Raw genomic sequence first — 14782 nt, 5'->3', positions numbered from 1 at the left:
GCTGGTGGAAGTATTTTCTGGATTGCTTCATTTTAGTAGATTGATTTCCAAAGGACACTGGAAGATTCAATCAGCTGTGACAGGGAGCAGAGCGCCTGCTGGAATCTGGGAGTTAAACTTTATTGCTACCCATCAGCCAGAAGCATGGCATAAAGTAAAGTCTTGCCAAACAATCAGCACTCGTTTTTCCTGTAGCATAAATTGTGTGATTGTTTGAAACTTGGCATTCTTGTGTTTGTCCTGATGAGTCCAAGATGAAAGGCTTAAGCAACACATCCCTTTTTAGCAATATTCAGGTTCTGTAGTACCAAGCAACCATTCTAATATATTACCCCAATCCCGTGAGCCCCAACCTTGTGTAAAACCTCATGTTCCATCTTATAGATTGCTTTTGAAAAAACAATTACACACTTCCAGAGGGTTGGTGCAGACTTAAATGGGCTGAATGGCCTCCTTCTGCACTCTAGGGATTATAAAGTGGGCGGCATGGTAGCACTGTTGCTTCACAGCTCCAGGGGCCCAGGTTCAACTCCTAGCTTGGATCACTATCTGTGCGAAGTCTGCACGTTCTCACAGTGTCTACGTGGGTTTCATCCGCAACTCCGGTTTCCTCCCACAGTCCAAAGATGTGCAGGTTAGGTGGATTGGCCATGCTAAATTGCCCTTCGTGTCCAAAAAGGTTAGGTGAGGTTACTGGGTTACGGGGATAATAATAATAATCTTTGTCACAAATAGGCTTACATTAACACTGCAATGAAGTTACTGTGAAAAGCCCCTAGTCGCCACACTCCGGCGCCTGTTCGGGTACACATGATGTGGAGATGCTGCCGTTGGACTGGGGTGAGCACAGTAAGAAGTCTTACAACACCAGGTTAAAGTCCAACAGGTTTGTTTCAAATCACTAGCTTTCAGAGCATGGCTCCTTCCTCAGGTGAATGGCTCCTTCCTCAGCGTACACAGAGGGAGAATGCAGAATGTCCAATTTACCCCACAAACACGTCTTTCTGGACTTGTTGGAGGAAACCTACATAGGTTTACAAGGTCCCACAAAGGGACATGCTGCTAAGAAGTAGTTTCGGTGCCAGGTCTCGGTTCCCCACTTCAACTCAATCAAATACTACAATTATACTTAGGAAAGAAAGAATGCTAAATATTATGTGTCAGCAATTCAGAACAATATTTTCCATTATATGCATTAATTCATTGATCATCTGTTCCTGGCTTTACACACAAAAATATCACACTTAACAATTGGGAAAGAACTGACAGCAGCTCAAATAAGGTCTCCTGTCCTCCTGGGTAGTAATGATAAAATAATCTTTAGCTGTACTGCAGTGAAACGAAAATTTAAGGTGAAGTATAATAAGAAAATGTAAACTCCAACCGGTATTAGTCAACTTCAAACAGAACGACAGGACAGTCTCACAAGATCCATTTTGTGCATGGCGTGAGTCCATCGAAGAAAAGCCTTGTATTTATACTGTGTCTTTCGGGAGATCCAAACGAACTTACAACCAACATTAGGGCAGCACGGTAGCATTGTGGATAGCACAATTGCTTCACAGCTCCAGGGTCCCAGGTTCGATTCCGGCTTGGGTCACTGTCTGTGCGCAGTCTGCACATCCTCCCCGTGTGTGCGTGGGTTTCCTCCGGGTGCTCCGGTTTCCTCCCAGTCCAAAGATGTGCAGGTTAGGTGAATTGGCCATGATAAATTGCCCTTAGTGTCCAAAATTGCCCTTAGTGTTGGGTGGGGTTACTGGGTTATGGGGATTGGGTGGAGGTGTTGACCTTGTGTAGGGTGCTCTTTCCAAGAGCCAGTGCAGACTCGATGGGCCGAATGGCCTCCTTCTGCACTGTAAATTCTATGATTCTATGAAACATTTAAAGTGTGGTCACGCTTGCAATGTTGATAACATCACTGCCAATTTGACCATGAGAGTTTTTGGAACCTTGCCATGTATTAATGACTAGGTAATGTTTTAGTCATGTTGGTTGAGAGATAAATATCATACAGGACATTGGGGAGAACTTTTCCTCTTTGCATTGTGTCATGGGATATTTACATCTACCAAAAGCACAGATGGGGGTCTCGATTTCATCTGATAGATGCAGCACTCCTGCACCGGACTGTCAGCCTAGATTTCTGAGCTTTGTTCTATAGAGTGGAACTCGGATAAATAATTTTCTGTCTTGAGCCACGGCTGCCAGCAGATTGACTTGGCTAGAGAATACAGATTGGAAATATCAAAGTATGCAGTATCTCAGAATTTAGAGCAAACAGCAGGGATTGCACTTTTAGAAATTCCACCTTGGTGCAGTGGTTAGCACTGCTGCCTCACAGCACCAAGGACCTGGGTTGGATCCCAGCCCCGATTACTGTCCATGGGGAGTTTGCGCATTCTCTGTGTTTGCGTGGGTCTCACCTCCAGAACCCAAAAATATGTGCAGGGTAGGTGAATTGGCCATGCTAAATTGACCCTTAATTGGGGGGAAAAAAGAATTGGGTACTCTAAATTTATACCAAAGAAATTCTGCATACCACAAGCTAAAAGGAGAAATTCTGAATAGTAAAAATTGCCAAATATCTCTCCTGGTGCCAGCCCTGGTACATTGACAACATAGCAGGAAACTGTCAGAGCAACCAATTGAATGTTTGGGTGGTACAGTGTGATGCGCAGAGGTGGGCATATCCAGCTGACTGCCTCCTGGCCTATCCCCAGGCCCACCAGCTCCAGCCTGTCCCACCTTTGCCCCGTCCCTCACCGGGCCTGCACAGCCAATCTGAACCATCTCACCCCACATCCTGAACACACTGGCAGGTTGACCCTACCACTCCTGCCTAACCTCTCCTCGGGTGGGGGAACATAGCTTCAAACAAGAGAGGTCTACCATTTAACCGCTCCAGTCCCGCTGACACCAGTATTTCCCCGACTTCAATCTCCGGGCCTCTCACCTTCCTGTATGTCTCTTTCCAGGGGGCAGGCCGGATTTTAAATAGAGCTCTGTGCCTGGGATCCGCTTCCATCCTCTGATGGATCCGGCTCTCACCCAGCAACCAGCGCCATGGCCGCTTCGACCGCGCAGGCGCAATAACCGTTAGCGCCGGCCCGACGCCCCGTGGGGGAAGGGGCGCGCATGCGCACCACGCGATCACCTATTGGCCGGCGGTGATAGTGACACACTTCCTGGTGGTTCCGGCAAGATGGCGGATGTCTGTGCGCACTGGTGGGCGGAGCTGCTCAACCATCCCGTTTTAGACCGGCTGAAGAGGGGGGAAAGAGATTGGGATGGAGCGGCCAAGAATATCATCTCATGCGTCGACAATGATCTTTTCTTCTGGGATTCGAACCAATGCGTGTTGTTCACATCTAACATCAGGAACCTGAACAACGGCGTCAATACCTACCAGGTTAATGGCCCGCGCGTGGGCCCCCCGGGGGGGGGCGAATCGAATGTTATACTGGGAGGAATTTGGGGGGGGGGTTGAATATGATATTGGGAGGGATATGGGGGGTGGAATATTGTATTGGGAGGGATATGGGGGTGGGGTGGAATATGATATTGGGAGGGATATGGGGTGGAATACGATATTGGGAGGGATATGGGGTAGAATGTGATGTTGGGAAGGATATGGGGGTGGAATACGATATTGGAAGGGATATGGGGGTGGAATATGATATTTGGAGGGATATGGGGGTGGAATATGATATTTGGAGGGATATGGGAGTGGAATATGATATTGGGAGAGATATGGGGGTGGAATGTGATGTTGGGAATGGGGGTGGAATATGATATTGGGATATGATGGGAGTGGAATATGATGGGAGGGATATGGGAGTGGGATATGATGGGAGGGATATGGGCGTGGGATATGATGGGAGGGATATGGGCGTGGGATATGATGGGAGGGATATGGGCGTGGGATATGATGGGAGGGATATGGGAGTGGGATATGATGGGAGGGATATGGGAGTGGGATATGATGGGAGGGATATGGGAAGGGGATATGATGGGAGGGATATGATGTTGGGATGGCTATGTGGGTGGACTGTTGGGAGGGATATGTGGTGGGATATGATGTTGGGTGGAAAATAGGGTGAGATATGCTGGGTGGGATATGGGATGTGGAATAAGATTTGGGTTGGAATATGATGTTGGGAGTGGAATATGATGTTTGGAGGGATATGGTGGGTGGAGTGTGATGATTGGAGCGATGTAGGTCGTGGTATATGATATTTGGAGGGATATGGGGTGTGGAGTATGATATTTGGAGGGATATGGAGGGTGGAATATGTTGGGGGGATATGGAGGGTGGAATATGTTGGGGGGGATATGGAGGGTGGAATATGTTGGGCGGGATACGGAGGGTGGAATATGTTGTTGGGGGGATATGGAAGGTGGAATATGCTGTTGGGGGGATATGGAGGGTGGAATATGCTGTTGGGGGATATGGGGGGGGAATATGATATTGGGAGGGATATGGGGGGTCGAATGTTATATTAGGAGGGATATGGGGGTGGAATACGATATTGGGAGGGATATGGGGGGTGTAATATGATATTGGGAGGGATATGGGGGGTGGAATAGGATATTGGGAGGCATATGGGGTGGAATATGATATTTGGAGGGATATGGGGGTAGAATATGATATTGGGAGGGATATGGGGGTGGAATACGATATTGGAAGGGATATGGGGGTGGAATATGATATTTGGAGGGATATGGGGGTGGAATATGATATTTGGAGGGATATGGGAGTGGAATATGATATTGGGAGAGATATGGGGGTGGAATGTGATGTTGGGAATGGGGGTGGAATATGATATTGGGATATGATGGGAGTGGGATATGATGGGAGGGATATGGGAGTGGGATATGATGGGAGGGATATGGGCGTGGGATATGATGGGAGGGATATGGGAGTGGGATATGATGGGAGGGATATGGGAGTGGGATATGATGGGAGGGATATGGGAAGGGGATATGATGGGAAGGATATGGGATATGATGGGAGGGATATGATGTTGGGATGGCTATTTGGGTAGACTGTTGGGAGGGATATGTGGTGGGATATGATGTTGGGTGGAAAATAGGGTGAGATATGCTGGGTGGGATATGGGATGTGGAATAAGATTTGGGTTGGAATATGATGTTGGGATTGGAATATGATGTTTGGAGGGATATGGTGGGTGGAGTGTGATGATTGGAGCGATGTAGGTCGTGGTATATGATATTTGGAGGGATATGGGGTGTGGAGTATGATATTTGGAGGGATATGGAGGGTGGAATATGTTGTTGGAGGGATATGGAGGGTGGAATATGTTGGGGGGATATGGAGGGTGGAAAATGTTGGGGGGGATACGGAGGGTGGAATATGCTGTTGGGGGGATATGGATGGTGGAATATGCTGTTGGGGGGAAATGGGGGGTGGAATATGATATTGGGAGGGATATGGGGGGTCGAATGTTATTAGGAGGGATATGGGGGTGGAATACGATATTGGGAGGGATATGGGGGGTTGAATATGATATTGGGAGGGATATGGGGGGTGGAATAGGATATTGGGAGGCATATGGGGTGGAATATGATATTTGGAGGGATATGGAGGTAGAATATGATATTGGGAGGGATATGGGGGTGGAATACGATATTGGGAGAGATATGGGGGTGGAATGTAATATTGGGAGGGATATGGGAGTGGAACGTGATATTGGGAGGGATATGGGCGTGGAATACGATATTGGGAGGGATATGGGGTGGAATGTGATGTTGGGAAGGATATGGGGGTGGAATACGATATTGGGAGGGATATGGGGGTGGAATGTGATATTGGGAGGCATATGGGGGGTGGAATACGATATTGGGAAGGATATGGGGGTGGAATGTGATGTTGGGAATGGGGGTGGAATATGTTATTGGGAGGGATATGGGGGTGGAATATGATATTTGGAGGGATATGGGAGAGGGGTATAATGGGGGGGATATTATGGGAGTGGGGGGTGTGATGGGAGTGGGGGAGGGGGGTGGGGGGGTGATGGGAGTGGGGTGTGTGATGTTGGGATGGCTATGTGGGTGGACTGTTGGGAGGGATATGTGGTGGGATATGATGGGGTGGAATATGATGTTGGGAGGGACATGGGGAGTGGAGTATGTTCAAAGTGATATGGAGGGTGGACTATGATGATAGGAGCGATTATAGGGCGTGGTATATGATGTTTGGAGGGTGGAATATGTTGTTGGGGGGATATGGAGGGTGGAATATGCTGTTGGGGGTGATATGGAGGGAGGAATATGTTGTTGGGGGCAATATGAAGGGAGGAATATGTTGTTGGGGGATATGAAGGGTGGAATATGTTGTTGGGGGGATATGAAGGGTGGAATATGTTGTTGGGGGGCATATGGAGGGTGGAATATGTTGTTGGGCATATGGGAGGGTGGAATATGTTAGGGGGCATATGGGGGGTGGAATATGGTATGAAAGGGATATGGGTGCGATATAGTGGATTCTGGTACGGGGTGGAATAGGGTACGGGGGGGTTGGATTAGGATATAGGGTGGATGAATGGATGGGGCAGAGGGGTGGGTGGATGAATGGATGGGGCAGAGGGGTGGGTGGATGAATGGATGGGGCAGAGGGGTAGGTGGATGAATGGATGGGGCAGAGGGGTGGGTGGATGAATGGATGGGGCAGAGGGGTGGGTGGATGAATGGATGGGGCAGAGGGGTGGGTGGATGAATGGATGGGGCAGAGGGGTGGGTGAATGGATGGATGGGGGAGAGCGGTGGGTGGGTGGATGGATGGGGGGAAACTGGGTGGGTGAGGTGGTGGGATGGCGGAGAGGGGTGGCATGCGAGAGGGATGGGTGTGGGGAGAGACGGGGGGGTGGATGGATGGACGGACAGGAGAAGAGGGGTGGACGGATGGAGGAAAAGGGTGGGTGGACGGACAGACAGGGGAGAGGGGTGGGTGGGCGGACGGGGGAGAGTGATGATGTCCTGCAGAAATTCAGGGAGTTGGGCAGTAAGTTAAGAAGCAGGACCTCTAGGGTTGTAATCTCAGGATTACTCCCTGTGCCACGTGCCAGTGAGGCTAGAAGTAGGAGGATGGTGCAGCTAAAAACGTGGCTAAACCAGTGGTGTAGTAGGGAGGGTTTCAGATTTCTGAACCATTGGGATTTCTACCAGGGCAGGTGCGACCTGCACAAGAAGGACAGGTTGCATCTAAACTTTAGAGGCACCAATATCCTGGCTGGGAGGTTTGGTTGTGTCACTCGGGAGGATTTAAACTACTATGGCAGCGGGGTTGGATATCAGAGTGTTAGCTTAGAAGATGTCATAACTGAAGGGGAAATAGCGAACAAAAATAATAGAACATCACCCTCAGGCAGAGCAAAAAGGTGACAAGTGTGAGAAGGGAGGTGGTCAATGCAGGACTGAGGGTATTGTACCTAAATACACGCAGTATACGGAACAAGGTAAATGAGCTTGTTGCGCACATTGAAATTGGCCGATACAATGTTGTGGGCATCACAGAGATGTGGCTGCAAGGGGATCAGGGCTTTGATCTAAATATACAAGGATATGTGTCCTATTGAAAGAACAGGCAGATGGGCAAAGGTGGCGGGGTTCCATTGCTAGTGAGGAATGAAGTTAAATCGATGGCAAGGAGCAATATAGAATCAGAAGGCATAGAATCTCTGGGTAAAGTTGAGGAATCGCAAAGGTAAAAAGACCATAATGTGGGGCAGAAAATAAATTAGGAGATCGAGAAAGCATGTAAAAATGGCAATATCGCAATAATCATGGGCGACTTCAATATTCATGTGGACTGGGAAAATCAGGTTGGTAGTGGATACCAAGAAAAGGAATTTGTGGAATGTTTAAGAGATGGTTTTTGGAGCAGCTTGTCGTAGAACCCACTAGGGAACAGGCAATTCTGGATTTGGTGATGTGTAATGAGGCAGACTTGATTAGGGATCTTAAGGTGAAGGAACCCTTGGGGAGCAGTGACTACAATATGATATAATTTACCCTGCAGTTTGAGAGGGAGAAGCTGGAGTCAGATGTAACGGTATTACAATTAAATAAGGGTAACTACAAAGACATGAGGGAGGAGCTGGCCAGAATTGATTGGAAAAGGAGACTGGCAGGTGGAACAGAAATGGCAGGAGTTTTGGGGGGTTATTCGGGAGGCGCAGCAGACATTCATCCCAAGGAGGAGGAAACATGTTAAGGGCAGGACAAGGCATCCATGGTTGATGAGGGAAGTCAAGGACAGCATAAAAGAAAAAGCATACAAAGTGGGAAGCCAGAGGATTGGGAATCATTTAAAAGCAAGCAGAGGACAACTAAAAACGCAGTGAGGGGCGAGAAGATGAAATATGAATGCAAGTTAGCTAATATTATAAAAGAAGATGGGAAGAGTTTCTTTCAATATATAAAAGGTAAGAGAGAGGTAAAAATAGACACTGCACCACTGAAAAACGTGGCTGGAGAAATAATAATAGGAAACAAAGAAAAGGCAGACAAACTGAATAGTTACTTTGCATCAGTCTTCACGGTGGAAGACACCAGTGAGATGCCAGAGCTCCAGGAGAATCAGGGGGCAGAGGTGAGTGCAGTGGCCATCACTAAGGAGAAGGTTCTGGGGAAACTGAAAGGTTTGAAGGTTGATAAGTCACCTGGACCGGATGGACGACACCCCAGGGTCCTAAAAGAGATAGCTGAGGAAATTGTGGAGGCATTGGTGGTGATCTTTCAGGAATCACTGGAGGCAGGAAGGGCCCCAGAGTACTGGAAATTACTAATCTGTTTCAGAAGGGAGGGAGGCAGAAGATGGAATATTATAGGCTGGTTAGCCTGACTTTGTTCATTGGTAAGAATTTAGAGTCTGTTATTAAAGATGAGATCGCAAAGTACTTGGAAGTGCATGGTAAAATAGGACTGAGTCAGCACGGCTTTGTCAAAGGAACGTGATGCCTGACAAATCTGTTAGAGTTCTTTGAGGAGGTAACAAGGAAGTTAGATAAAGGAGAACCGGTGGATGTGATTTATTTAGATTTCCAGAAGGCCTTTGACAAGGTGCCGCATAGGAGACTGTTAAATAAGTTAAGAACCCACGGTGTTAAGTGTTAGATCCTGGCATGGATAGAGGATTGGCTGACTGGCAGAAGCAGAGAGTGGGGATAAAGTGGTCTTTTTCAGGATGGCAGCCAGTGCTAGTGGTATGCCTCGGGGGGGTCTGTGCAAGGACCACAACTTTTCACAATATACATTAATGATCTGGAAGAAGGAACTGAAGGCACTGTTGCTAAGTTTGCAGATGATACAAATATCTATAGAGGGGCAGGTAGTATTGAGTAAGCAAGGGGGCTGCAGTAGGATTTGGACAAGCTTGGAGACTGGGCAGTGAAGTGGCAAATGAAATACAATGTGGAAAAGTGTGAGGTTATGCACTTTGGAAGGAGGAATTTAGGCATAGACTATTTTCTAAATGGGGAAATGCTTAGGAAATCAGAAGCACAAAGGGGACTTGGGAGTTCTTGTTCATGATTCTCTTAACATTAACATGCAGGTTCAGTCGGCAGTTAGGAAGGCAAATGGAATGTTAGCATTCATGTCGAGAGGGTTAGAATACAAGACCAGGGATGTACTTCTGCGGCTGTATAAGGCTCTGGTCATACCCATTTGAACTATTGTGAGCAGTTTTGGGCCCCGGATCTAAGGAAGGATGTGCTGGTCTTGGAAAGGGTCCAGAGGAGGTTCACAAGAATGATCCCTGGAATGAAGAGCTTGTCGTATGAGGAACGGTTGAGGACTCTGGGTCTGTATTCGTTGGAGTTTAGAAGGATGATGGGGGATCTTATTGAAACTTACCGGATACTGCGAGGCCTGGATAGAGTGGACGTGGAGAGGATGTTTCCATTTGCAGGAAAAACTAGAATCAGAGGACACTATCTCAGACTTAAGGGACGATCCTTTAAAACAGAGATGAGGAGGAATTTCTTCAGCCAGAGGGTGGTGAATCTGTGGAACTCTTTGCCGCAGAAGGCTGTGGAGGCGAAATCACGGAGTGTCTTTAAGACAGAGATAGATTCTTGATTAATAAGGAGATCAGGGGTTATGGGAGAAGGCAGGAGAATGGGGATGAGAAAAATATCAGCCATGAGTGAATGGCGGAGCAAACTCTGAGCCGAGTGGCCTAATTGTGCTCCTATGTCTTATGGCCTCACGGATGGGGGAGAGGGGTGGTGAACGGACGGGTGGGGGAGAAGGGTGAGTGAATGGACGGATGGGGGAGAGGGGTGGGTGGACGGACGGACAGGGGAGAGGGGTGCGTGGACAGACGGACTGGGGACAGGGTTGGGTGGATGGATGGATGGGGGAGAGGGGTGGGTGGACGGGGGAAAGGGGTGGGTGGACATACGGACGGGGGAGAGGGGTGGGTGGACGGACGGACGGGGGAGAGGGGTGGGTGGACGGACGGACGGGGGAGAGGGGTGGGTGGACGGACGGACGGGGGAGAGGGGTGGGTGGACGGACGGACGGGGGAGAGGGGTGGGTGGACGGACGGACGGGGGAGAGGGGTGGGTGGACGGGGGAGTGGGGTGGGTGGACGGGGGAGTGGGGTGGGTGGACAACAGACGGTGGTGGGTGGGCGGACTGACGGACGGGGAGGTGGGTGGGCGGGCAGACGGATGGAGGAGGGGGTGGGTGGATTGATGGATGGACAGGCTGGTGGACGGACGGAATTGGGGGATGGACGGAGTCGGGGGAGGGGGGGGGGGCTGTTGGCAGGAGGAAGATGGAGGTTATTTTCCTTACTTGCTCCGGAAAGGTCGACCTCGAGTTTTAAAATTAAGACCTCCTTATAATTTATTCCTTTTAGCTCAGATTATCACTCTGGAGAAATAAAGAAATAATTCTATGCTCTCTCACAGACCAATTTATCATTCCTTCCCAAAGTTAAGGGCAGCACGGTAGCATTGTAGATAGCACAATTGCTTCACAGCTCCAGGGTCCCAGGTTCGATTCCGGCTTAGGTCACTGTCTGTGCGAAGTCCGCACGTTCTCCCCGTGTGTGCATGGGTTTCGTCCGGGTGCTCCGGTTTCCTCCCATAGTCCAAAGATGTGCAGGTTAGGTGGATTGGCCATGATAAATTGCCCTTGGTGTCCAAAATTGCCCTTAGTGTTGGGTGAGGTTACTGGGTTATGGGGATAGGGTGGAGGTGTTGATCTTGGGTAGGGTGCTCTTTCCAAGAGCTGGTGCAGACTCGATGGGCCGAATGGCCTCCTTCACTGTAAATTCTATGATAATCTATGAAAATTAAATGTCGGACTACATACTTGCTTGTATCCACAGTATGTATCTACTCTAAAACTAACCCCTTAATGTTTAGGTGATTGGTGGTCAGGGTTTGTCTTTGGACAGCTGTAACCCACTTCCAAAAGGCCATATTGTAAACTATCCGTAAGGCATTTAATGTTTATTTTTATTCTTTTGTGCGATGTGGGGATCGCTGGCAAGGCCAGCATTTGTTGTCAATCCTTCATTGCCCTTGAACAGAGTGACTTGTCAGTCCATTTAGTGCCAGAGGACTGGAGGACAGCAAATGTGGTCCCTTTGTTCAAAAAGGGGAGCAGAGACAACCCCGGCAACTACAGACCGGTGAGCCTCACGTCTGTAGTGGGTAAAGTCTTGGAGGGGATTTTAAGAGACAAGATTTGTAATCATCTAGATAGGAATAATACGATCAGGGATAGTCAGCATGGCTTTGTGAAGGGTAGGTCATGCCTCACAAACCTTATTGAGTTCTTTGAGAAGGTGACTGAACAGGTAGATGAGGGTAGAGCAGTTGATGTGGTGTATATGGATTTCAGCAAAGCGTTTGATAAGGTTCCCCACAGTAGGCTATTGTAGAAAATACGGAGGCTGGGGATTGAGGGTGATTTAGAGATGTGGATCAGAAATTGGCTAGCTGAAAGAAGACAGAGGGTGGTGGTTGATGGGAAATGTTCAGAATGGAGTACAATCACAAGTGGAGTACCACAAGGATCTGTTCTGGGGCCGTTGCTGTTTGTCATTTTTATCAATGACCTAGAGGAAGGTGCAGAAGGGTGGGTGAGTAAATTTGCAGACGATACTAAAGTTGGTGGTGTTGTCGATAGTGTGGAAGAGTGTAGCAGGTTACAGAGGGATATAGATAAGCTGCAGAGCTGGGCTGAGAGGTGGCAAATGGAGTTTAATGTAGAGAAGTGTGAGGTGATTCACTTTGGAAGGAATAACAGGAATGCGGAATATTTGGCTAATGGTAAAGTTCTTGAAAGTGTGGATGAGCAGAGGGATCTAGGTGTCCATGTACATAGATCCCTGAAAGTTGCCACCCAGGTTGATAGGGTTGTGAAGAAGGCCTATGGAGTGTTGGCCTTTATTGGTAGAAGGATTGAGTTCCGGAGTCAGGAGGTCATGTTGCAGCTGTACAGAACTCTGGTACGGCCGCATTTGGAGTATTGCGTACAGTTCTGGTCACCGCATTATAGGAAGGACGTGGAGGCTTTGGAGCGGGTGCAGAGGAGATTTACCAGGATGTTGCCTGGTATGGAGGGAAAATCTTATGAGGAAAGGCTGATGGACTTGAGGTTGTTTTCGTTGGAGAGAAGAAGGTTAAGAGGAGACAATAGAGGCATACAAAATGATCAGTGGGTTAGATAGGGTGGACAGTGAGAGCCTTCTCCCACGGATGGAAATGGCTGGCACGAGGGGACATAACTTTAAACTGAGGGGTAATAGATATAGGACAGAGGTCAGAGGTAGGTTCTTTACGCAAAGAGTAGTGAGGCCGTGGAATGCCCTACCTGCTAAAGTAGTGAACTCGCCAACATTGAGGGCATTTAAAAGTTTATTGGATAAACATATGGATGATAATGGTATAGTGTAGGTTAGATGGCTTTTGTTTCGGTGCAACATCGTGGGCCGAAGGGCCTGTACTGCGCTGTATTGTTCTATGTTCTATTTAAATTAAAAGTTGCTGTGGCTCTGGATCCCTTGTAGGCCAGACCAGGTAAGGGTGGCAGATTTCCTTCCCTAAAGCACTCGGTGAACCAGATGCACTTCTTACAACAATCGATGAATTTCATGATCATTTTCACTCCGACAAGCTTTATATTCCAGATTTTATTAACTGGATTTAAATTCCACCAATAAATGTGAGGTAGTGCATCTGGGTAGGTCTAACGTCGAGGGGAAAGGTACAGTAAATGGCAAAACTCTTAGGAATATAGAATGCCAGAGAGATCTGGGCGTACAGGTCCACAGATCATGTGGACAAGATAGTCAAGAAAGCATATGGAATGCTTGCCTTCATTGGACGGGCATATAGTATTAAAACTGGCAAGTCATGCTACAGTTGTATAGAACCTTGGTAAAGGCCGCACTTGAAATATGTGCACAGTTCTGGTCGCCACACTACCAGAAGGATGTGGAGGCTTTGGAGAGGGTGCAGAGGAGGTTTACCAAAGTTTAGAGGAGATGTGCGAAGCAGGTTTATTTACACCGAGGGTGGTGAGTGCCTGGAATATGTTACTAGAGGAGGTTGTGGATACATTAACGGCGTTCAAAAGGCATCTCGACAAATACATGGATACAATGGGTATAGAGGGATACGGCAGAAGGAAGTGCTGAGGGTTTTGGCCAAGGTTGGTATCATGACCGGTGCAGGCTTGGAGGGCCAAAGGGCATGTTTATGTGCTGTATTCTTTGTTCTGCCATGGTGGGATTTGAACCCGTTCAGTGATGTTACTATCTCGCTACCTCAATCAGCTTGTCCTCTTGGGTTATCTGTTACTACTGAATCAACAAACATCTGTTGCAGTTGTTGGCTCAAACCCTACCCACATAACTAAATTCATAATCTAGCCTAAAAATCCATTGTGGTGCTGATGCAATACGAAGGAGCAACCATATTGCTTCAAAGTCATTAATTGTTTATGAATTCCTGAAGACATTTCCAGGTGATGTACATAAGTGCACAGGTTACACATCACAAAATATTTAACTTTCTCTTGTTCACCTGCAGACGCTCCTGTGTATAAACGCACCCTTGTTTGAAGTTAATGAAATTCTGCTCAGTCCAGCACAGCATCATGAGCTACTGATTGGAACTAAAGGGGCGATGGTGTTGGAGCTGCCCCAACGATGGGGCAAGGGATCTGAATTTGAAGGTGGAAAAGATAGGGTCAATTGTAGGTGAGTCTTTGTATAATTGCTTTTTGCACTTGAAGAAGTGAAACCACTTTAGATAAAGATATGGATATTCCATGGGCATGCTGGTCCTCAACAGAAAATAACAATGGAGAATTTTCTATCCTGCTGAAGTATATGTGAAATAGAGAGTATGTAAAGCACAGCATGTGAACTAACATTAGCTACATTACTAAGCAGTTAATTTCTGAAGTTCACTCAATTGAATGAAATTTGTCAGGGCAGTCTTTACTGTGATTGCATTGCAAAAAATAAAAGCCCAATACTGCGGATGCCAAAAATCTGAAATAAAACCAGAAAATGCTGGAAAAACTCAGCAGGGCTGGCAGCAGCTGTGGCAAGGGAAACAGTTAATGTTTCAAGTCTGTATGACTCTCCAGAGCTGAAGAGAGGTACAAATGTGGAGGGCTTTATACTGTTGTTGCGGGTGGGGAGGGAGGGGGTGTGAGGAGAACTAGTATTAGAACATACTCCCACGATGTTGTGCCGAACCTTTGTCCTAGATTAATCATAGATTATCAT

General features: G+C 47.7%; 2 protein-coding genes across 4 annotated transcripts in view; one reads left to right on the top strand and one right to left on the bottom strand.

Moving 5' to 3' along the window:
- The window catches only part of rpain (RPA interacting protein), a 39885-nt gene extending 36764 nt beyond the window's left edge, over positions 1-3121 (bottom strand). For all 3 annotated transcript variants that reach the window (XR_011933646.1, XM_072469138.1, XM_072469139.1), the window contains exon 1: positions 2954-3121. Coding sequence is in view for 2 of the 3 variants with exons in the window: in XM_072469138.1 (XP_072325239.1) it covers positions 2954-3025 (72 nt within the window). In the remaining variant the exon portion in view is untranslated. The remainder of the gene's footprint in view (positions 1-2953) is intronic.
- Positions 3122-3173: 52 nt separating this feature from the next.
- The window catches only part of nup88 (nucleoporin 88), a 108205-nt gene continuing 96596 nt past the window's right edge, over positions 3174-14782 (top strand). The window contains exons 1-2 of the mRNA XM_072469137.1: positions 3174-3409; positions 14076-14245. Coding sequence (XP_072325238.1) covers positions 3203-3409; positions 14076-14245 — 377 coding nt within the window. The 5' untranslated portion in view covers positions 3174-3202. The remainder of the gene's footprint in view (positions 3410-14075; positions 14246-14782) is intronic.

This window comes from Scyliorhinus torazame, chromosome 12 (genome assembly GCF_047496885.1).
Source record: "Scyliorhinus torazame isolate Kashiwa2021f chromosome 12, sScyTor2.1, whole genome shotgun sequence".
NCBI classification, from domain to species: Eukaryota; Metazoa; Chordata; class Chondrichthyes; order Carcharhiniformes; family Scyliorhinidae; genus Scyliorhinus; species Scyliorhinus torazame.
Note: the sequence above shows the minus strand (reverse complement) of the source record. Positions and strands in the feature narration are given on the sequence as shown.